This window comes from Manis javanica, chromosome 3, assembly GCF_040802235.1.
Source record: "Manis javanica isolate MJ-LG chromosome 3, MJ_LKY, whole genome shotgun sequence".
NCBI classification, from domain to species: domain Eukaryota; kingdom Metazoa; phylum Chordata; class Mammalia; order Pholidota; family Manidae; genus Manis; species Manis javanica.
Window position 1 is genome coordinate 143,657,981 of NC_133158.1, and position 23,248 is coordinate 143,681,228.

Below are 23,248 nucleotides of genomic sequence, written 5' to 3' on the forward strand. Positions count from 1 at the left end.
GAACTGTATGCTTTCTGATTCTAGGGGCTTCAGAAGGTGAAATAGAGGAGAGAAACTGAATTGGAAGTCAGGAATTCTGTTCAACAGTCGTCATCTCTAGGCAATAATTTGGAAAAACAGCAAGGGGTGGGGTGCTGAAGAGGCACAGCAGCTGGAGGAGACTAGGGACCGAAGCAGGGCAAAAGTACTAAATGAATCCTAAGGTCCCCTAGCTCTTAGAGTTAGTTCTCTTTACAAGATAATTGTTAAGTAATCAGAAGCCCCCACTTCTGCTCAGCGACCTACTCTGGTAGACGCAGGTACCCAGATTCCGTAAACAAAAGGAACGGACTTGTCGTCTAGGGTGCGTGTGTCCTCAGGGCGGGTGGCGACTTCTCGGTACAAAGAACTTGAGTCACAGTGGAAGACGCTGCGCTTCAAACTGTAGAATTAGGATGTGCCAGCTAGGCTCTGTGGAAAGAAGTAGTCCTGTGAATTTTTTTGTGGAAATTTCGGCTGCCGCCAGGCCCCGCCTCTTTCGGGGCCACTGGCGCCATCCCGCTTCCCAAGAGGGACCCCAAGCCACAATGCGGCGCCCGAAGCGCCGCCACAAACTGAAGCACCCCCCGGCAGGCGGGCAGAGCTTCCGAGAGGCGACCGGCGCCTAATGCGCAGGCGGAAAACTGGCCCAGGCCCTCCAGCCCTGCCCAGGTCATCTCCGACCGGGCGCGCGGGCGCTGCCGACGGTTTACTTTCAAACAGCGGCCCCGCGCTCTTCCCCATTGGCTGATGCTGCGCAGCGGAGTGTTGCTGGGAGACTGCGCCTGCGTCCTGAGGCTCCGCGTGGTCCCGCCCCGCCTGGGCACCTGAGGTCCGGCGGGCGGAGGAGGGCGGAGGAGGGCGGGGCGCAGAGCTGCACTCAGCCTCGGCAGATATGACCTGTGGAGCTGCCTTGTCTCCTCCTCCCCGCGGTGCGTTTAAGGAGTTTCTCTTCCGGTCCGAGAAAGCGGCTCTGGCTCCCTCCTCTGTCCCGGCAGCACAGGCTGATAGACTGGGTGTGTTTGGGAGGGGGACGAGGGGCTTACGGTGGGAAGGGTGGGCTTGGGTCCCGCACGTTACCGCCTGTCCCGGGCGTGGGGGTGGGGCTTCGGGGCACGTCGCGATGCTGCAGGGAGGCCCGCGGCGCCCGGCGGAGCTGGTGCCCGCGGGTGTTCGGGGCGGGGGCGCCGAGGTGGTGGAGGACCGTGCGCAGGGGGTCCGGGACGTCTTGTAAGAAGCCTTCACTGAAGGGAAAGGCAGTGCTGCTTTTTTGAGCCACTTTGAGAGTTTTCATGAGACTTAAACAGCGGGTAGGTAATTATGCTCATTTCCCACATGTGAAACCTCAGTTCTAAGAGGCATTAGGTAAAACTGATCCACAGCACTTAAGTGGCAGGACTCAAAGATGAACAGACACATCGATGGGAATAACCTAAACTAATATTTAGAATTTGAAGCTGGCAAGATGTCACTACCGTGGGTGCGTCTTTTAACTTTAAGCAATCTAAAATGACTGAATGCTTTCACCATTGTTGGCTAGTATTTTCGAGAGCTCAGAAGATATTTGACGCTGTAAAAAGAGGGCCCTTGTGACAATTTATTTGGTCACAGAAATGTTGGGATTTTCTGCTTCTGCTCTTTCATCATCTGTTGATATTTGTCACTACTGCTATAAAAACACAATGAAAACGGGGAAGGTAAACATCGAAGACGGTGAAATAACCTGTGATATCGTATTGAATATATTTTTTGAGAATGTAATTCTAAAACATGAAAACTTTTTTAATTTTAGAATAAGAAAAAAAGAATCTTAAAAAAGTTGGAGAAGATAAAGTATAGTCTTCAAACCAGAAAAGCAACAAAGTAGGTAAGCTCTGGAAGATTTAGTGAATAGATAGTTTTCAGTGTATTTTTACTGAGTGTGTCATTTAAACTGTAAGATGAAATTTCAAATCTTTTGAAAAAAGATTTATGTTGGTATATAAAATTCAAACAATATAGGAGCATAACGTGAAAAGTAAACAACTCCCTTATTTAATCTAAACCTTAAAGTTAGTTACTGATAACTCTTTAGTACATCCCATAAATTTTACAAAGATGTGTTCATCTTAACTGACACACAGATGGTATCATTTTTATACAAATATCTGCAAACTGCATTTATTTCTTAAATTACCTGGACACCTCTTTACCGTACATTTACTTATTGATCTGCATTCTTTCTTAATGACCCGGTAGCTCTCTTTTTAAGTAAGGTGACATAATTTAACCAGCCTGTCGAGGTGAAATTTTGATTTTAGGTAATGTTCATTTTGACATTGCCTTTCAGCAAACATTGCTGAATGTTTTCCACTAAATGTATTTTCACTTTGAAAAGTATAAAAAAAGCAATTAAAACCTTAACTTCTCATTTCAGTTCCTGGTAATTCACATGAGTATTTTCTTTTCATTTGGAGTAACAGGTTGATGTCAAAATGCAGGAACAGTACAAATGGGCAGAGTTAAAATCATATCTGACAATAGGATTTTTTTTTTAGCTTGAAAGTGTTTTGGCGATCATTATTTTTGTATATTTATATGTATGAAAGTAAAAAATATTAATGTATACAGATGATACAACTATGGTATTTCTGAAGTAAGTCTTGAATTGCATGAAATGTACATTTTATAATAAGGCCACAAAGACGTGAGATTCAGTCTGGGTGATGACAACTCTTGAATTTTCCCAGACTTAAAAGCTGGCTCACACTATAAATCTTAGAGCAAGTCATCTAAATAGAAAACTTCTCCTGAGAGGTTGTCAGATGTAATGAATGTTTTATAACCATTCATGTTTAGAGATGAAAGGCAATAATGCATTAGTGAATTAAAACTTAAAAAAGCAGTTTACGCAGGAGAATGAGTAATGTTTTGGTACTGCTTAATTTTCCATCATCTTTTATCAGTGCTGACGATCCATAGTAAATGCCAGTTAGACATTTCAGAGGCTCCATAGGAAACGAGCCCTGTAAATCTGGGGAGAGGAAATCCCGGGGCAAAATAACTAAAAACCGAAATCAGTCAAAGGGAGAAATAAAGCTTGAGATCCGTTTATTGCTTACAAATAACGGGCCTTTTTCTCCTGCTGTGGCAGAAGCAAAACCGGTCTTCCCCCTCCCCTCTCAGGTTACGGATAAGCCCTCCGTTGCCCGGGTAAATTACCCATTGATATGCAGATGAACTTCTCTACACCCCTGAGGAATGATGCAAATACACTAAGGCCATACTTCTCTCCACCCTGGAGCACCTGTTGATATGCAGATGTACTAAAGCCAGGCGAGATATTCTGGAAATACTACAGTTTTACCCACAAGCCCTCTGGAGAAAAACTGCATAGAAAGTTTAGAAAGGAAGAAGTCTGGGTTTTTTTTGACACATAAACACAAACTTGTGAAGTAATTCATAAGTAGATGATTTGGTTTCAGGTTTCTTTCTGAAAGATTTTTTTATATTTATATTTCTGGGGGGTCTTTTAAAAGGGAAGCAGCAAATCTTAAAGTTAACGATTTTTACTAGGGCTTTCAGTACTCACTGGAAAATATCTTACATGGGTTATTTTTATATTACTTTTTTTGCTCTTTAAAATACAAAATAGTATAAACTGATTCTAAAATTTGGCACTGGAAAGGCTGGATTATTGACAAGTCACTTTAAATATGTTGGTTTTTTTAAATTGTAAAAATATACATAAAATTTACCATTTTAAACATTTTGAAGTGTACATTTCAGGGGCATCTCAAATTGTTGTACAGCCGTTACCAACATCTATCTCCAGAACTGTATCCTCCCCAAAATGGAACTGTACCCTCTTAGCTCCACATCCCTCCACCCTCGGGCCCCTGGCAACCCCCATCTCACTTTCTTTGTGGACTACCTTTTGGTATTTTTGTTATATGCATTTTTCACATCCACTGTAATCATACAGTTTTTCTCCACTGACCTAATTGAGTAATTTTCTGTTACTGAATTAACTTTGATCATTGTACCAAATACATACATATTCTTTTAATGCACTCTGGACTTGTTTTTACTAATACTGTGTTCAGGATTTTGTAACCATTTTTGAAACTGGTCTGTTTTTAATTTGTATTGTCTTTGTTGGGTGATGGATTCATGTTATACTGTCTTCAAAACAATTTGCAACTTCCTTTCTGTTTTCTGGAACAATTGAACAAGAAATTGTTTCTTGACCATTTGAAAGAACTCCCCAGAGAAGCTTGCTTCCCTCCCCTCTTTTTCAGAGTAATACTTTCCCAACAGGTAATTTTCTCTCTTGGTTTGCTGTATCTTTTCAGGTCAGTTTTGGCATTTGCAATGCCAGAGTAATTCATTTCTTGTAGATTTTCAATATACCAATGGTTATGCAAGGTATCCTCTGTAATCTGGCTTTTTCTCTATTTGGTTTATTTCCTTTCTTCAGTGCTAACTTTCTACATTTGTTTTTCCTTTCTCCTATTGATTAGGAATAGTTCTAATCTATTTTTGTATAACAAATTATCCCCAAACTTTGAAGCTTAAAACAACAAACATGAACACAATTTGTGTGGGTCAGGAATCTAGGAGCAGCTTAGCTGAGTGCCTCTGGCCCAACGTCTCACACTGTAGGATTTCACTGGACCTAAAGTGTTCTGCCTCCAAGCTCATTTATGTAGTTTGCAGGCTTCTTGCTTTGTGTGCTGGGCTGAGAGCCTTATTTAGTTCCTCACCACACCGGTGGAGCTTTGGTCAACTCACAGCGTGGCATATTGCTTCTCTCAGTGACAGTGATCCAAGAAATGGAGAACAAGAGCATTCCTAATGGAAGCAATGGCCTTTTGTTATGAAATCTTGGAAGTGATAAGGTGTCTCTGCTGCATACTGTTTCTGAGAAGGAAGTCACTAGCTACAGCCCACACTCCAGGGGAGGGAATTACAAAAGGGTGTTACTATTAGGTGGTAGAGGTTATTAAGGGCCATCTTGGAGGCTGCCTATCACAGCTAATGGCCTGCTTATTTAAAGAGCCAGCTTTTAGGTTTATCAGCTCTAACAATTACTGTTTTCTGATTAATTTCATCATTTATCTTTGTTCTGCTTCAACTGGGTTTCCTCTTTTCTTTGTTTTAGATGTATGTTTTTATACTCTTTTTGTTTGATAATGGAAGTATAGGGCTTCAGCTCTGCCCTGTATTTTTTTTACCTTACAGATTTTGCTAAGAGTATTTTTGTTTAACATAAATTACATCTTGGCTGGTACAGAATTCTTCAATCTTACCCTTTGCTACATTGTCTTTCAGCATTCCTTACAGCTTTGGAGATGTCAACTTCTAAGGAACATCGGAAGGTCTGCCAAAGATGGTTTTTTCACTCACATTTCTTGATACCTCATTGCTTCTCCACTTGGTCTCTCTTGTCAGCAATCTGGATTTTATAAATAGAGCTTGTGGCTCTAAGAGGCAGTAACCTGGCCAGGTTAGTTAAGGGCTATACCCTGGACTAGCACAGCATTACTTCTGCTGTAACTTGTTGGTCCAAACAGTTGAATGCTCTCCATAGATTTTTTTGGTGGGGAGAATAGATGTAATGGTTTGATGGCTGAGTACCACCAAAATCACACTGCAGAGGAGCATATGTGGGAGATAGTTGTCATGGCCATTTTTGGAAATTACAATCTTCCAAAGGAGAATTCTGAGACTGTTATATTTGTATTTGCCTTTTTTAGATACCTTAATTTTCTGCCTGGATGCTTGTAAGATTGTCTTTAAAATTTTATTATATTTTGAATTGCATGCTAGTAGTTAAAAGTAAAACAGCAGTGTTTAGGTTTGTAATGAAAAACAGAGCCCTAACTCTCACTTTTCCAACTCCCGATTCTTGCTCTCCAGAAGTAATCACTTTCATTTCTTTAGGTATTTGTGCCTGTATTTCTAAATATGCTTTAGTGTGATTTCTTGATTTTTCACGTTTAGGTGCATATTGACTTAAAAGGAAAGATTAAGGTTTAGTTGTTAAACAATGTCTCTTCATAGTTTGGGCTGTTGTAACAAAAATATCACAGACTAGGTGGCTTAAACAACAAATACTTATATATCACAGTTCTGTAGGATGGCAAGTCCAAGATCAGGATGCCAGTCTATTTGGGTTCTAGTGAGAACTTTCTCCCGGTTTGCTGATGGCCATCTTGCTGTGTTGTCAAGGGGTGGAGACCCAAGACTGAGTAAGTCCTTAAGGAGCAAGCAAGTCTTTATAAGATCACTAAGCCCATTTCTGAGGGCTGCATCCTCATGACTTAATTTATCTGCCAAAATCTCCACCTCCTAATTCTATCACATTAAGGGTTAGAATTTCAACATAATGAATTTTGGTGAGGACACATTCAGTCCCTGTAATCATGCTTTTTTAGTAAAAATCAATGTTTAATATTAAGACTAGTATGACACCTGAGCCATATATTCCTCTCTTCATGATTCCATCCCTTTTTAATTTTCTCATTACCTTTCCATATGTTCAGGCACATGAAATATTCTGTCAGTTCTATTTATTTACTTAAAGATGTTCTTTCTGGGTTTCTGTCTTCCTCCTCCAGAATGCTCTAGGCTTGCTGCAAAGTTGTCCTGGACTACATCCTTATCCTGGTGAAATAGCTTACTTTTTCTTCCTAGACTAGCTTCTTTAAGAGAAAGGGTAGGTGAGGGGTTGTTCACTTTTGAGACCCCTTATGTCTAACTATCTTCAGCCTACCATCAAAATTTCTTTTTCTAGGTATAGAATTTTAGATTGGAAGCCATTTTTTCCTGAGAATATTGAAGGCATTGGTTCATTGTCTTCTAGTCACCAGTGCTGTTGTTACATACAGCATAGCTAAATCCAAGATACTTATCCTAGAAAATATATATAGGTAAAATTTTTGCCCCCTGCCACCCCAATCAAAAAAGTCCTGGTTGGCTATGGAAAATTTCTGGTGCATAAATTTTTCTTACTTTCTGAAAGAGCTAGCTCCTAATCATAAACACCTATACCTTCTATTTCTCAGGCAACAACCAAAGCCAGAAAGTTCCTGGCTTTACATATTTTCAACCATGCTTTTGTTAACCAGTTCTGACTTCTCTTGATTTGTTGCTTACAGTCAGTTTCTAATAAATCAGCAGGACAGTAGTCTGAGGATAGAAGTTGTCTCAAGTTAGCCATAATTTCTGATTAAATTTTATTGAAAATTTTACGTACTCATAGTAATTATTGAGACCATATTTCCTTTAATTTTATATAAGCTCAGGACATGTCATTTTCTTTACAATACTCTCATTCTAAAGAAAATTGAGCTTCTGAGGGTCCCAAAATGGGTTCTCAGGGAAAATGTCATTTTCTAGCTTTTTGATAAAATAGGACTTTGGAGGGAAATGTTGGATTCTTTTAGGGTTCACTTTGGTACTCAAACATTAAACAGCTTTAATATTGTCTAAATTGAATATATGTCCACTGCTCAAACTTTGTTCCTTCCTTGAAAAATGCCATTATTTATTCCTTCATTATTAATTCTGATGTCACTGAAATACTCTGGGAAACATGTTTGCTTTTCTTGGCTAGTTTCTGTATGATATCAGAGCTACAGATATCTGATATACCTACAGAGATACATGGTAAAGTCATAAAATCTTTCTAACATGCATTTGATTGAGTTTACCTGCAATGAATGTCATCTTCTGTACTTGCCCAATGACTTTAGTTTCCTGGAATGCTTTACAGTTAAGTTTAGTCTCTTTTCTGTGGCACATCTTGGCTCATTAGGGTTCTGAATATTTGAAGTCTGAATAGAGTATTTTCTGATGAATTTTCCTGTTTAGCTTTTCCTGAGCAAAGTAGAGATTTTGCTATTTAAAAAAGCCCCCAAAACAAATACCTGACGTTTTAATATTGGTCTGTTACTGGTATAAACACTACCCTTACTATTGAGTAAATGCCTGTTATGTGTCAAGTTCTGTGCTTAGATATAATTTCTGCCCTTATTGGCAGACTTAAATTCCAATGCATAGTAAAATTACAAAATTAAAAAAAATAAAATCCAGTTAAGTGCTTGCTATAAAATGGAAGTGCAGGTTACAGAGAGATTAACTGTTTGTAATCTGGGAGGAGCTGGGTTCAAATAGATACTTAAATTTGATTTCCCAGTTGGTGAAGGAGCATAAAACTGAAGTCTAAAGAGGTTTTTATATTTATTAAAAGTACAATTATTTTCAGGTGTTTTCTCAAGCTTTTTAATCATAAAAGTTAGTTTTATAGAGGATTTGGTAACCTTTGCATGAATGACACTTGGGTTTTATGTTTTGCTTTTTAAGTTTCTTTAAACAGTGGAATAAGTGAATTTTTCTTTATCAGGGCTAAGTAGGTCCTGAGGATTGTGGCTTGCATTGAGAGTAGGTACAAAGGAAGACTGCAAGTAGAGTGCAAAACTGTAAGGCTTCTGTAAGTTGGAAATGTCAAAAATAGCTTTACAAGAGTTCAAGTTACCTTTGGGAACATACATTTGATGGGATGCTGCCTGATTCATCGTGAATCGCTTAATAAAGTCAGATCGTAAAAGAAAAAAAAGTTTTTTACCACCAAGTGTTTTAGCAGTCAGCAGTTCATATACAACTAACATTTCACCTTTCAAACAGATTATTATTGCAAGGACTAAATAAAAAATGCTTTTCCCTTTCAGATCTTCAGATTAATTACTTTAGAATATTATGCTATGCTGATCCTGGGCTTTAAGCATGGTTTTTCAATTCAAGAAGCTAAAAAATTTATCATAAGTTACTAGAGGAATTTAATAACTTGGTTTTAGAAACTATGGTTGAGCCAGCTTGGGAACATGGATTCTTTTGAATTAAACAAGTTAGGCTTGGCTTAGCAAAATTATAATTAATAGAAATGTTTAGTCTTGCATGTTCATTATTTTGCAAATGTTTGGTACAGAACAGTCATTGAGTAAACTTCAACAGGACACTTTGAATTTTAGTCTTCATTACACAGAAACATACTTAACTACATTTTATTACAGATGAATTAGGTTTTAGCATTTTTGTCTCAGCAAATAAACTTACAAATAATCATTCAGTATTACATACTAGAATTGCATTATTTAGAAAGCTACACATTAATAATTTCAGTAAACATCTTAATTATCTTTTTAAATAACCTCCAGACTACTAATAGACATAATATGTGTTGTCTCTGTTACGTGTAGACCTAAAATACTTTATTCTCTTGACAGGAAATGCACAATTTTGAGGATGAGTTAACATGTCCCATTTGTTACAGTATTTTTGAAGATCCTCGTGTACTACCATGCTCTCATACATTTTGTAGAAATTGCTTGGAAAACGTTCTTCAGGCATCTGGTAACTTTTATATATGGAGACCCTTACGAATTCCACTCAAGTGCCCTAATTGCAGAACTATTACTGAAATTGCTTTAACTGGTATTGAATCTTTACCTGTTAACTTTGCATTAAAGGCTATTATTGAAAAGTACCAGCAAGAAGACCATCCAGATATTGTCACTTGTCCTGAACATTATGGGCAACCATTAAATGTTTACTGTTTACTAGATAAAAAGTTAGTTTGTGGTCATTGTCTTACCATAGGTCAACATAATGGCCATCCTATAGATGATCTTCAAAGTGCCTATATGAAAGAAAAGGACATGCCTCAAAAACTGCTCGAACAGTTAACTGACACACACTGGACAGATCTTACTCATCTTATTGAAAAACTGCAAGAACAGAAATCTTATTCTGAGAAAATGGTCCAAGGTGATAAGGAAGTTGTACTCCAGTATTTTAAGGAGCTTAGTGATACATTAGAACAGAAAAAAAGAATTTTCCTAACTGCTCTCTGTGATGTTGGCAAACTGATTAATCAAGAATATATACCACAAATTGAAAGACTGAAAGAAATGAGAGTGCAGCAGCTTGAATTAATGACACTGACAACATCTTTACAGAAAGAGTCTCCACTTAAATTTCTCGAAAAAGTTGATGATATCCGCCAACACGTGCACATCTTGAAACAAAGACCACTTCCTGAGGTCCAACCTGTTGAAATTTATCCTCGAGTAAGCCAGATATTGAAAGAAGATTGGAGTAGAACAGAAATTGGACAAATTAAGAAACTTCTCATTCCTGAAATGAAAATTTCTTCAAAAAGGATGCAATGTTCCTGGCCTGATAAGGATGAAAAAGTGGAATTTTTTAAGATTCTAAACGTTGTTACAGTTACACTAATTTCAGTGATACTGATGTTGATCCTCTTTTTTAACCAACACATAATAGCCTTTTTAAATGAAATCTATTCAGTATGTTTTTCTGAAGTCTCTCTATCTGTTTACCAAAGTTTATCTAATGGTCTATATGACTTAAAGAGTATACCGTGTCACGCTGTATATTTACTGAAAGAATTCATGCGGAAAATCGTTTCTTGAAAATTCAAATCTGAATCCTCCAAACAGGCTTCTCCTGTAGAGCAGATTAATAGCTAAATGGAGAGAAACAGGGATAGCACTGATAAGTAGCAAACTAAACTTGACAGTTGCAACAAATATAAGCATATAAAAATATTCAAACCTTTCATACTTCTGTTGGATAACAATATGTCAAAGTTAGAAATAGAAGTGTCTGTAGTTGTCAGACACCTCAAAACCAGAATATAATTACGTTTGTATTAATACATTATCCCATTTTTACTGGCTTTGAGAGGTTGACTTAATGTGACATTTAAGCATTCTTACACCACTGTTGTCTTAGCATTATTATATATACTGCAGTGGTTGCCTTTGCAGTTCTTTATGTATATGTAGCTTTTAGATTAAAAGGTAGTAAAATCCTGAATGTATGTATGCATTTATTTTGATGTAGCTTAAAGCTTTTGAGTGGATAAGGATGGTGAGAAGAGGCTTTAAATTCAAGCATTTAAGTGTAAAAGTAGTAAGGGATTGTTTAAAGATGTTTTTGATTAAATATAACTGATCCATACCTAATGTGTTTTAGATAGATTTAAGAGCCCTAAAATGTTTATCAATGTACATTCCTAATAAAGCAATTGCTTTTGTTAGGGAACAAACACCTAATACTTGTCATATTTAGTGGTTTGTATAAATTTGTTTTTGGATTGTTTGACTCTTGTGACTTGTTTTTATTTAATCTTGTCAGATCAGTTCTTGTATACAAACTCAAACATGTTGCTAGAACAGTATCATATTGATAGTCCATCCTCATCAAATTTAATGTTAACTTTGTCTTAAAAATTAAATATTTTGCCAAACATTCCCCTATGCTAATTGCCAAAGTACCAATTTAATCTTATTTCCTTGAATTTTGCTTAAAAGGGAGGCTACCTTTTAATAAGTCAAATCTCTTTTGATTTAGTTCCCTTATTAACAGGGACTGGAATTGTGCTTTTGAAAGGGTTGCAAGAGCTAAGGTCAAAAGTCCTACAGTACAAGCTCATTTGCATTACAGAAACCCCAAAGTGGCTTTTGCTCTTCAGTTACATGTCTAGCTCTACCTACTTCAGAGACTTTCAGGTCAGATTAGGGAATGCTCCTCCTCCTATAGATTATATATAAATTAGTGTGAATTAATATGGCTGTATTTTAGGGTGCTAGTTATAATAATCTCCTGAGAACAAATCTTAAGGTGGTTGGCTGTTAGGCCAGTTTATGACCAGAATTAGAATACACCTGGTAAAGTGAACATTTGTGTGGGTAAAGAATATTTGGATGGTAGAATGGAGGTGAGGGAGGTATATATATAAAGCTATTGGGAAATACAATTAACTTTAAAGTTATATTGCTTTGATTACTTTAAGTATTAGTCACAAAAATACTATGTACTTTTTCTGAGTACATGTAAACACAAGTGCTGAAATTTGTTGTCAAGCACTTAAATCTCATGTTTCTGAAGTAGGTATTAACCCTCATTTTGTAGATGAGGAAGCAGACACAAAAGTAATTTTCCCAAGGCCATACATATAGCTAGTATATGGGCATATATTTCATGTAAGAGTTCATGGTGTCATATTGCCTTAAGAGGATTTAAAAAACCAAGATTTCTTATTGAATTAGGGCTTCTGATCTGATCATTTATAGCTAAAATTGAAGCATGTGCCTATTACCATTTTAGGTTTGACAGTATTTTGTAACTCACCAGTTTTTACTACACAAAACAAACTTCTTGATGAGTTTTCTGTAGTGTGCATGAAAATACTCAAGAATACAAATAGCTGGTCATTACATTGCTGCTGTTCCTTTGTATTTTTACCAGAAGGATGAAATTGTAGAATTTAAAGTATTTAATTCTGGAATATGTCTAAGTTTTATGTATAGCCAAAGTATGTATTTTAATAAACTCATTTTGATATTTGTATTGGGTGGCTTAATAAAGTATAAGTGGTAGCTTTGGAATTTTCATAATGGGTTATAAGTATTATCTATTTTAACTCTAAAACTTAATACCAAGCTCTGCTAGTACACTGGTTATTAAAATAAAATTAAGTATTAAATCTCATTCACCTCTACTCTCACCAATGAAAAAAAAGCACTTGGATTATAACTACAGCTTTTTCTAGTTACCTTTTCCCTTGCAAAATCTTGATTTAAAAAAAAATGTCCAACTTGAGTTTCATATCTTGCTTTATTTAGGTCCATGCTGATATATTCACATTTTTAATGGCCATGTTATGATACAAACCATCTTCACTGGATTTTTAGTACCTAAACAATGGTCCACTTAATAGCAAGTTAATCAACTCTTAATTCCTCAGAATCAATATCTAGAATTAAATAGCTAGGGTAAGGCTTTTTGATTCAATACCAAAATTCCTTCTGAAAACCAACATATTTCCAGTAACAGCATAACATTTATGAGCTGATAGTTTCAAAACAACAAAAACTGACAATTTGATAGGCAAATAGCATTTATACTGAATTAACCCCTATATAATTCACTCTATAACAACTGTAGTGGGTATTTTTCCTTTTCTATTTATGAGATAATTGTAGTTATGTTCTGACAATGTCTCAGCTTGCTGGCTCTCTTGGAAGTGTTTTAAATAATAAAACATCAAATTTTAGAAAAGCATGCATATATAAGATACTTAAATTCTCATCCTAAATTCAGAATGATTACTTAAAAAAAAGTTCCCAGGATTTGAGTAATACAGTGATTGTCTACATTAGGAAATAATAGTACTTGGCAGGTTTTTCCAGGGTAGGCCAAAGGTCCATGAGGGTACACTGTATCTTGGTAAGACGATCTAGTTTAGTTTAGAACTTTATTGTTCATCAAATAACTAACTTTTGAGTTTGATGGTAGCAATTTGAGACTAAGGGCAAGTCACCTGACCTTCCAGGCATCTTATTTTCTCCATAATCTGCCACTTACAAAATTGTCAGATTCTTACAACTCCCTTGAAGCAGGTACAGAGAATATCTTAATAGACTTGTAACATGTCTCTTAACAGTATAAAAGAAACCAGTTAAATAAGGTTCAGTTTAGGAATATGTATTTTATACAATTTATAATCCTTTACAAATAGAAAATCAGCAGTATGCTGAATCTATATGCTAGCTCAATTCGAGGAAATCCTCAGCATAAACAAGTTTAACAAAGTCCTTTAGATGCAATTTCTTTTGGGTTTACTGCAACACTTTTTGTTATATTGTATGTCTTGTAAATTCCAATAAGTCTATCTGAAATCTCAAACATATTATTTCGAAGAGAAATTATTATGAACTGGGCATTTTTTGTTTGTTCCTAGAGGGAAAGAGAAGAGATAGTTAGAAACACTTAAGTAATAACAGGTAAATCATACAATAAACATCTAAGCTTTACTTCCTTGAAATACTTTTTTGGTGGTAAGTTCAATAAGTTAATGTTGAGTGAACAGGAATGATAGCATGCATAATTCATGGAAATAAATTTGGATTTGAGAGGAGTTTGGTATTTTTGGAAGCATAGTTGCCTAGACGTCTTCTAGAAGAAAAGATCTAGGCAGGAGACTGGAGATTCCACCTGTGTTTCTGCTACTAATTTACATTATACATATTTAACCTTTCCAAAATGGAAATATTTGGTTCAAATAAAGGATCCAGTCTACTTTGATTCCAGAGGACACAGAGAACAAGGAAAAAGCTCAAAAGTAAGAAATAAGTAAAAGAATCCCACGTGTAGTATTTAGAGAACCCATAAAATTTTCAGAATGAAAACATCTACATGATTACTTACATATATATAAAATGCAACAATAGACACATTTTTAAAATCAAGGGCTGCATCAATCTCATCCATGAAATACAGGGGAGTGGGTTTGTAGTGGTGAAGAGCAAATACTAAAGCCAGTGAACTAAGCGTTTTCTCTCCTCCTGAAAGGTTGAAGATCTTCTTCCAACTTTTCTTAGGTGGTCGAACACTGAAATAATTAAAATTTATTAGTAAAATTACTTGAAAAGCTAAAAAAGTTAAAACTGTGATTTGTTTTCCATGATTACTTTTTGAAGTATTTCCCAGGAACTTCTAATTTGCTCTTCACAAAGCTAAACATTTTTGGGAGGATTGAAGACATAGGATCACCTATCAAAATTAATATTTAAACAGTAGGCCAATAAGTACTTCTTGCTATTTTTACCCATCTGCAGTGTAATTTTTTGCTTTCCAATTTTAAAATTCTGATGTTAAACCGATATGGCTAGAAAATTTAAAAAAAGATCATTGCTGCTTGTCCAGAATTTATGCTGTGAACTGCCAATATATAAACAAATTAGTATTTATCATCAAATAAAACAACTTGTATATCTACGCTTCATCCCACCCCTAAAAGTACAGTTTAGAGAACATATAGGGATATGTAACAGGGAGGATTCAAGACTCAGTATTATTACAAACCTGAACATGATTCCTTCAGAGAAAGGATCCAAGCTGTCTACAAGTTCCAGTTCAGCATCACCTCCCAAAGTAAGCATTTGGTAATTTTCCTTTAATTTATTGGTTATTATATAGAAACCAGCCATGAATTCATTAAGCCTTTGTTTCCGAAGATCTTCATATGCTTGTCTAAAATGATCTCTTTCACAAGTAATTTTGTCCAATTCTGCTACCCGTTGTAAATATAATTCTTCCTATAAAAAGAATATTATGAGAAAAATATCCACAAACATCTATTAAGTTAATAAATTTGAAATGAGAACACTACTTATTGTATAAAATTGGAAGTCACAATTTAGGTTAAGGACTAAAAAGAATTCTATTATACATCAACACTTCATTCATACCTTCTTTTTATATTCTGCAATGGCACCAAGGTTTGGTTTCATTTCATGACACCGGGCTTCCAAAAGGGCAATTTGATTTGTTATAGAATCTGGATTCTTAATTGCTTCAAGGTCCTCTGGGCTTAGAACAGAAATCTCTTCAAGAGGATTATCTTCAATGGGATGCAATGATATTTTTGAAATCTAAAAGTTCAGTTTAGGTAAGAGTTAGGGAAGGCACACTACAATTGTGTAAAAACTCCCAAAACCAAATCAATGACAACTTAACTTACTGAAATACATACTAAGGAGTACTGACTAATCATGTATCAACTATTTTTCAAAGGACTTCAAGAAAATTAGTAGTAGTGTTCCAGAGTGAATTCAGGTAGCCTTTTCTTAAATCTCCAAATCACACCTGAGGTGAAAATGTTGACTAAGTCTTAACCATTACCCAGATTTTTCTGTATATAATTTTTCATTATGTCCCCTTATAAACCAGAGAAGTAATTATATTATGGAACTAAGAATCACCACATACCTCAAACACACACAAAACAAAAACCCCAATTTTTTTTCATAAAAGAAAATTTAAAGTTATATTTAACTATAAGGTAACAATCTCACCTCTTTTTGCCAATATTTTATTTTAGAATTATGTTCAGCAATGTGACCATTTATTTGTTCAAGTTGCAACTTAATACTAAGTGCATCTTTTTGAAGGGCATGTTCATTTTCTTGAATTACTTTTAGTTCTTGAAGTAGAGCGCGATGTTCTTTCTGGATCTCTGGTAAGGTCTCCTAAAAACCAAGAACAACCGCTATAGATATGACCATCCCAAATAGAACAGGTATCCTCACATCACAGAGATGAAGTTGGCAAACATTCCCTATGCTTCTTCCATTTAAAAACAACAATTTACAGAAAAGCTACAAGACAGTACTCATTGTACAAATAAAATTAAATCTTAATCTGTTGAGTACATATGATGCAAAGCAGTCATGTCACATACCCAAATCTTTTAAATTGCTTCAAATACCAAGTATTCTTTCCCCTTTCCAAGTCTTACCTTTGCAGCATTTGTATTCTTTATGACCTCTGTTGCTTTGTCCTCAAGTCTTTTCAGTTCTGCTGTTAAGTCACCTACTTCTTTCTCAGTATCTTTTATTTCCTTTTCTGTACGAAAGACGGAGTCTTGTGCTTTTTTAAGATTTCTAAACAAGCAAAATATAAAAAATGTGGTGATGTTGTTATACTGTTTCTGAAAAAACCTACCAAATAACTTTTTGACAATGCAACTTTATTTTCTATTGTAGACTTAAAAATTTGTGATTTACGAAATCATCTTTGAATTGGTTTTTATATGTTTATATATATACTTATGGGATGTTGTATATTTTATAAAATTCTTAAGTAAAATTTAATGAAACTTCCTTATATAAGCATCTAGTATCATTCAATCTTAGACTATGTAGCAAAGTTATCCACTGGATTATTATATTGTCATTTTATGGCAGACTGGAGATTCTTCAATCTTTACACTCATGAAGCTACGCCTTCAAATAAATTATCTCCCAATTCAAGTCACCGGGGCAATAAGTGGTTCTCAAAAGGTGGGAAATGATGACTATTTTTCCCTTAATCAAGTGATTTTCTACTTTGATAAATGTGTTTAGACAAACTTTTTACTCCTAACATGAACAAATGGTTTATTAGTACCTTATCTTTGAGCAAAAGCATAATCATATAACCAATATGCAATCAATTTGTTATAATTTTAAGAAAAGTTAACAGCTTTTTACATTTCAGCATTTCATATACATACTTAACTTTAATTGTTTTACAAACACCAATAGTTTTAAATTAGTTCTAAAACAACAGCTATAAATGGATTAAAAACTTTTTGTGAGTTGGGACAATGGAATAATAGTTAATTAAAAACTAAGTTATCAATGCAATTAATTTTGCTGAGAGCTCATTCTTTTTGTGTGTGTGTGTGGCTGGGAGCCTTTTGCACCATGCTGATTCTGAGATGAAGGTCCATGTTAAGTTCAGATTAAGGGTTCAGAGTAAGCTACGTAAGATGTAGCCCAGCAGTTTCATAATATTATGGATGTCTAAAAGTAAATGCCTCTTTTAAGGCATGCCTTAATAAGAGCACCTTATGTACAAAAATGTACCTCAGTTGGAACTCTCATTATTTAAACTTAAGAGAGCTCATTCTTATCTCTAGTTCTTTAAGACCTAGATCCATTTAATCACCATCTATTCCTTTAAACCAGAGAAACAAAACTGATTTCTAGTCTGCACAACTACTGGGGAGTTATATAACTATGCTTTGCCAAAGCATACCTGTTTACTCATTTCTTAAGAAAAGCTGGTCATATGGTAAGTGTTTATTATAGGTTTCCCCTTTCTAAAGTCCTATTAGGTGAGAAATTGTCAGATAGGCTTAATAAATAACAGTAATAGAATCCTTTAATGGATGTTCAGTTTAAATATTAACCTCTTCCAATGTGAAGGTAGAGAAGAAGATAGGTTAGGGTAGTATATACATACTCTACCTGTCAGCAGTCTTGATTGCTACTTGGGCTTTAGTAATAGCAGAAGCACATTCATCCAATTGCTTATTTATTTTATCAAGTTTGTCTTGTTGGGCCTTGAGTTTATGGTTATTGATTTCTACAATGCTATTGTGTAACCTTTTAACCTCAGCTTCTACTTTACCAGCTTTCTCAGCCACACTGTCATATTCTGAAATAAAAAAATAAAGAACTTAGTGTTTCCAGACTGAGCATGACTTGTTAGATATAAATTTATTCAGTTAGTGACTTAACCGGATACATGCAAAAGAAATTTTAGACATTGGGCGGGGGAGGGAAACACCCTATGTCAAAACAAATGGTGTTAAAAACAATACATGGTTGAATTCCCTGGCTCAGCTGTGAACATAACATTTATTTCTTAATGGCTTCATACTATCAAGCTCTTTCAAATAATCTTTTCAACTTTTTTAAAGTCACCTCCTTGATAACTGGTGTCAGTGATTTTTATCCTTAGGCTTTGTGCCTATTAACTTGCCTATTGTGAAGAAGCTGTAATTATTTTATTCTGTTTAACTAACTTAAAGTACTCAACCACAAGGAAGTAAGGGAGACAGGAAGAATTTTGGCACTTTTTGTGACACAGAAAGAGAAGTTACATTTCTTGGATTCCCTTGTACCCAGGGTTCAGACAATTTAGGTCCACTCAAAACAATTCACATAACTTCAAACACATATATGATGAAATGAGGTATGTTTCTGCTGGCAAGTGGTCACAGAGAAATTTCCTTGGTGGCATTAGAGGTTCTGGTGTCAAGTCAAAAGCTCTGTGACTATCGACAGGCAGTGGCATTAACTTCCAAGTGTAGATTACAGTAGGTGCAATGTGCTTCTGTTGTTGGTAGTTGCAGTGCCAGCTTCCCAATTTGAGGTGATTTCTAATTATGGAAGAGGCATAGCTCCTTTGATGGTTCTGCAGAGTAACTCTACATTTGCTCTTCAATGTTCAATCTAGAATTTCTTTCTTCAGCCATCCTAATTATTCTGTAAACAACCTACTACTCTATTAAAAACACACACATTTGTACTACGCAAATCCCAGTTATATTAACCAAAGTGGGTTCTGTTTCTCTGTATTTGAATCAATCCTCACTATACAACACAGGAAAGAGAAAAGGTAGAAAAGAGGTGAAGAATTCAAGCTATCAAGAACACTTTCTAAACATAAACACTGAGCTAACTTAAGGAGATTCCCATAAAGTTCCTCCAGGACATATATGGGCATTTGGCACAGGAGGATGGGGGTAGGATTTGCTAGGAAATCTATCAGTCCATCATTTATGAGACCACTTGGCTCTTTAAAAACCAAAAACAGCCTCATTTTGGTCTTCTGGATTCCCTTTTCTCCTAATGATATTAAGCATACACATTTAAAAGTTCTAATATTGCCAGTACTACAACTGGTCAAAGATACTATATTTGTTTAAGGAACCATTTTGCTCAGTGATGCTCTCTACAGCTGAAATTCCCTTAGGCTACCTGCATGTTCCATTCACTTGGGGGTCAGGGCACCAGCTGCGGTAGGGGCTGGTACCTCGACTTACACTGGGAAATGGTCCAGGTATGCAGCTGGAAAGAGTTCCAACCTTTGAGACATTTCCTTCCATATTTTCATGTATCTACTACACATTTCTAATATCTACAATAGCATGTCTTCCACAGGAGTGAACATTGTGGTGTATATGTAATCTGTAATTTGAAGTCACTCTTCTATACCACCTTGCCCTCCTTTATTCTCTACATATTAGAGGTATCTTTTTAAAAGCTCAATTAATATAAAATGAAATATTTAGTTTTAAAGATGTCTGCAGAAATGGGTCATTCATATTAGATATTAACAGAGTCTCCTAGTAATAGCCACTGTTCCACGAGAGGAAATATATGTATGGAACTCCTAATAATAATAAAAGTCAAGGCTTCTTTTTCAAAGAATAAAACACAGATTCCTGCAGTCTCTGAAAGTGTTGCTATAAATGACAGATATACATTTTTGGCCTTTCAATTGACCAATATGTACCACTGAAGCAGTTACAACAAATACTGTGGCTATGCATGGGGAAAGAGGAGCAAGGGTGAAATCAATGTGCCTGCAAAAAGAAGGCATAAGCCTAAAATGAATGTAAGATGGAGAAATTGTCAGATGATATGACTCCCCTGTACATCACCCTCCAAAGGGCTATGTCACTTGGAGACATGGCCTGTAAGGACCTATATTATCTGGATCTTTCCTCCTTTACTCTAGTCACTCTGGCTTCCTTGTATTCTTACAAACTCCTAATCAGGAATATGAAGTCCCTGGCTCAGGGACTTTGACTTTTTCTACATTTTTATTGGACTGCTCTTCTCCCAAATATCTACATGGTTAGTACTCCATACTTCCTTTGAGTCTCTGTGCAAGTTATCTCCAGCAGAGCCCTGTCTCACCGTGTGTCTGACCCTTCATCCCACCCTGTCCTGCTGTCATGGCTTTACTTATCAGCTAGTACCACTGAGACAACATGCAATGTATTTGGTTTAGGTTTCCCATCTTAAGTGTGAGATCCTTGAAGAGGGACTTAATTTTGTTCACTGCTCAATCAACAGCTCCTAAAACAAAGCCTGGTCAGTAGCAGATTCTACTTGAGTGACTGCCTTAATATTAACAATGTAGATATTATTACCAAAAAATATTTATAGATTCAGACGAACATCTAATATGCATATAGTGGACATCTGTCTGTGTAACATCTTTTTTACCCCTTTCTTTTGGAAGAAACCTCATTTTTTTGGAGCACTTGGATAAGTACTACAACTTGAGTACAACTAGTTCTTTGGGATGGACCATTGGTATTTGCTTTGTCTCAAGAACCAAATTGTCTTGAGAGAACAACTCAAACAGGGGTCTTTCTTGGGATGTGAGGAAGGTTTACTCTATGTGCTGAGGTCACTAGCTGAGATATGGAAAGCCAGGAATGGGTGATCACCATAACCCATCATTCTCTCCTGCAACAAGATTCACATCTATCTATGTTCGACTGAAGTCAACATGGAAAGAGAAGCCAAGCTGCTTAAGTGCATTATCAGGATTTCGATTTCAAAGACAATTCTGACTGTGAACCTATGAATTCCTTTTGTTTAAATATTCTATTTTGGTAGCACACTTACATGTTTATATATCTAAGAGAAAAACTTCTGGAAGGAAAAATACATGTTCTCTAAATTTTCATATCTTGTTTTGCTTCAATATGTGTACCAAATATTTTCTGTGTGCTTTCACTTATGTGATTAAGTTTCTCGAGATCATCACTTTCCTTAAGCTATGAAACAACTACTATCTTAAAGGTTTCTTGTGATGAGCAGGCCAAAATATACCAAGTATGAAATGAAGAGCATGGGTCCTGGAATCAGATTGCCTTGGTCCTGAATGCCTATCCCACAACATGTTATGTGACCTTTGGCAAATTATAAAAACCATTCTGTGCCTAGGTTGCTTTACCTGTCAAATGAAGTATTTACTTTAATAGTACTTACTTTAATAATATTTTATAACCTTTTGGAATAATAGAAACAAGATAATGAGAGCAGTGACTTGCACATTAATATCTGTAGCTGCTAAATTTTATTCTATAAATTATCTTAAACATTTAAAACATTAAAAAAAACCCTTTGACAAAAAAAAAAAATAAGGAATAAGAAAAGCCTGTATCCTTAAACATACCTGTTTTGAAAGCACTAACATTTTCTTCCAGCAATTTCTGCTTTTTCTTATCAGGAGCTGTAGCAAGTACATTAGCTTCAAGTTCCTTAACTTGGACATTCAAATATTCTTCCTGCTCTGACAAACGCTACAGAAATGTTTTTACATTCAAGGTCAGTATTTTAACTTAGTAACAGTAACATTTTGAATAATAGAAAAACCCCAAAAACAAAATCTTTAAGAAAAAGACAAACACTAACAGGAAAAGGGCAAAAAACATGAACTGATATCAAATATGAAAATGTCCAACACTTAAAATGATATGTAAACTTATTACAAAGACAAGTTAAAAATCCTATTTTTTTCCTACATTAGAGTAGCAAAATTACAACATACTGAAGACTACCTAGTGTTGAAAGACTTGGAAAAGTAATTATTTACATATGTTACTAGAGGCATACCTTAGAGCTGTTGCAGGTTTGGTTTCTGACCACTGCAAAAAGCAAATACCTCAACAAAGTGAGCCAAATGAATTTTTTTGGTTTCTCAGTGCCTATTTATTTTTATCCCACACTATAATCTATTAAGTGTATAGCAGCACTGTACTAAAAAAGCTATACATATACCTTGATTAAAAAATATATTGCTAAAAAACTGCTGTCATCTGAGCTTTCAGCAAGTCATATCTTTGAGCTGGTGTAGGATATTACCTGCTCACTGATCAGGGTGGTGTTTGTGGCGGTGTCAATTTCTTAACAAGATAACAATGAAGTTTGCTGTACCAACTGATTCTTCCTTTCACAAATGATTTCTCTGTAGCATGTGATGTGTTTTGACAGCATTTTGAAAGACAGAACATCTTTCAAAACTTAAGTCAATCCTCTCAAACCCTGCCAGTGCTTTATCAACTAGGTTTATGTCATATTCTAAATCCTTTGTTATCATTTCCAATCTTCACACCACCTTCACCAGGAATAGTTCATCTCAAGAAATCACTTTCATTGCTCATCCATAAGCAGCAGCTCCATTCAAGTTTGATCAGGAGATGCAGCAATTCAGCCTCATCTTCAGGCTTCACTTCTAATTCTAGTTCTCATTGTTTCTACCACATCTGCAGTTCCTTCCTCCCTGAAGTCTTAAACCTTCAAAGTCACCCATGAGGACTAGAATCAACAACTTTCAAACTCCTGTTCACGTCGGTATTTTGACCTCTTCCCATGAATCATGAATGTTCTCAATGACATCTAGAATGGTAAATCCTTTCTAGGTTTTCTATTTGCTTTGCCCAAATCCATGATAGGAATCACTATGTATAGCAGCTATAGCATTATTTAAGAATTACATTGCATAAGACTTTAAAGTTGAAATGACTCCTTGATCCACTGGCTGCAGAGTGCATGTTATGTTAGTAGGTTAGTAGGCATGAAAATAACATGAATTTGTTGTCTATCTATAGCAGAGCTCTTGGGTGACCAGGTGCATTGTCAATGAACAGTAATATTTTTAAAGCAATCTTTTTTCTGAGCAGTGGGTCTCAACAGTGGGCTTAAAATATTCAGTAAACCACATTGTGAACAGATTTGCTGCCATTCGGGTTTTGGTGTTTTTCAGAGCCCTAGAATTTTCAGAATGGTATTTGAGCAGTAGC

General features: G+C 35.8%; 2 protein-coding genes across 11 annotated transcripts in view; one reads left to right on the forward strand and one right to left on the reverse strand.

The window, feature by feature from the left end:
• Nucleotides 1-842: 842 nt before the first annotated feature.
• TRIM59 (tripartite motif containing 59) lies at nucleotides 843-12,438 on the forward strand. Of its 8 annotated transcripts, none has more exons than XM_036997852.2 (3): nucleotides 843-950; nucleotides 1,811-1,885; nucleotides 9,288-12,438. In XM_036997852.2, exon 3 carries the CDS (start codon nucleotides 9,291-9,293, stop codon nucleotides 10,494-10,496), a length of 1,206 nt encoding a protein of 401 aa, XP_036853747.2. In that variant the 5' UTR covers nucleotides 843-950; nucleotides 1,811-1,885; nucleotides 9,288-9,290; the 3' UTR covers nucleotides 10,497-12,438. The 8 variants fall into 8 exon arrangements, with proteins under 8 accessions (XP_036853747.2, XP_073088251.1, XP_036853750.2 ...); XM_073232150.1 differs by having other exon boundaries at nucleotides 1,811-1,881; nucleotides 5,332-12,438; XM_036997855.2 differs by having other exon boundaries at nucleotides 1,811-1,881.
• Nucleotides 12,439-12,686: 248 nt separating this feature from the next.
• The window catches only part of SMC4 (structural maintenance of chromosomes 4), a 34,090-nt gene continuing 23,528 nt past the window's right edge, over nucleotides 12,687-23,248 (reverse strand). For all 3 annotated transcript variants that reach the window (XM_036997845.2, XM_017675942.3, XM_017675943.3), the window contains 8 exons: nucleotides 21,622-21,748; nucleotides 17,886-18,075; nucleotides 16,391-16,535; nucleotides 15,948-16,121; nucleotides 15,342-15,524; nucleotides 14,956-15,188; nucleotides 14,299-14,482; nucleotides 12,687-13,827 (listed from right to left, as the gene is read on the reverse strand). In XM_036997845.2, coding sequence (XP_036853740.1) covers nucleotides 13,675-13,827; nucleotides 14,299-14,482; nucleotides 14,956-15,188; nucleotides 15,342-15,524; nucleotides 15,948-16,121; nucleotides 16,391-16,535; nucleotides 17,886-18,075; nucleotides 21,622-21,748 — 1,389 coding nt within the window. In that variant the 3' untranslated portion in view covers nucleotides 12,687-13,674. The remainder of the gene's footprint in view (nucleotides 13,828-14,298; nucleotides 14,483-14,955; nucleotides 15,189-15,341; nucleotides 15,525-15,947; nucleotides 16,122-16,390; nucleotides 16,536-17,885; nucleotides 18,076-21,621; nucleotides 21,749-23,248) is intronic.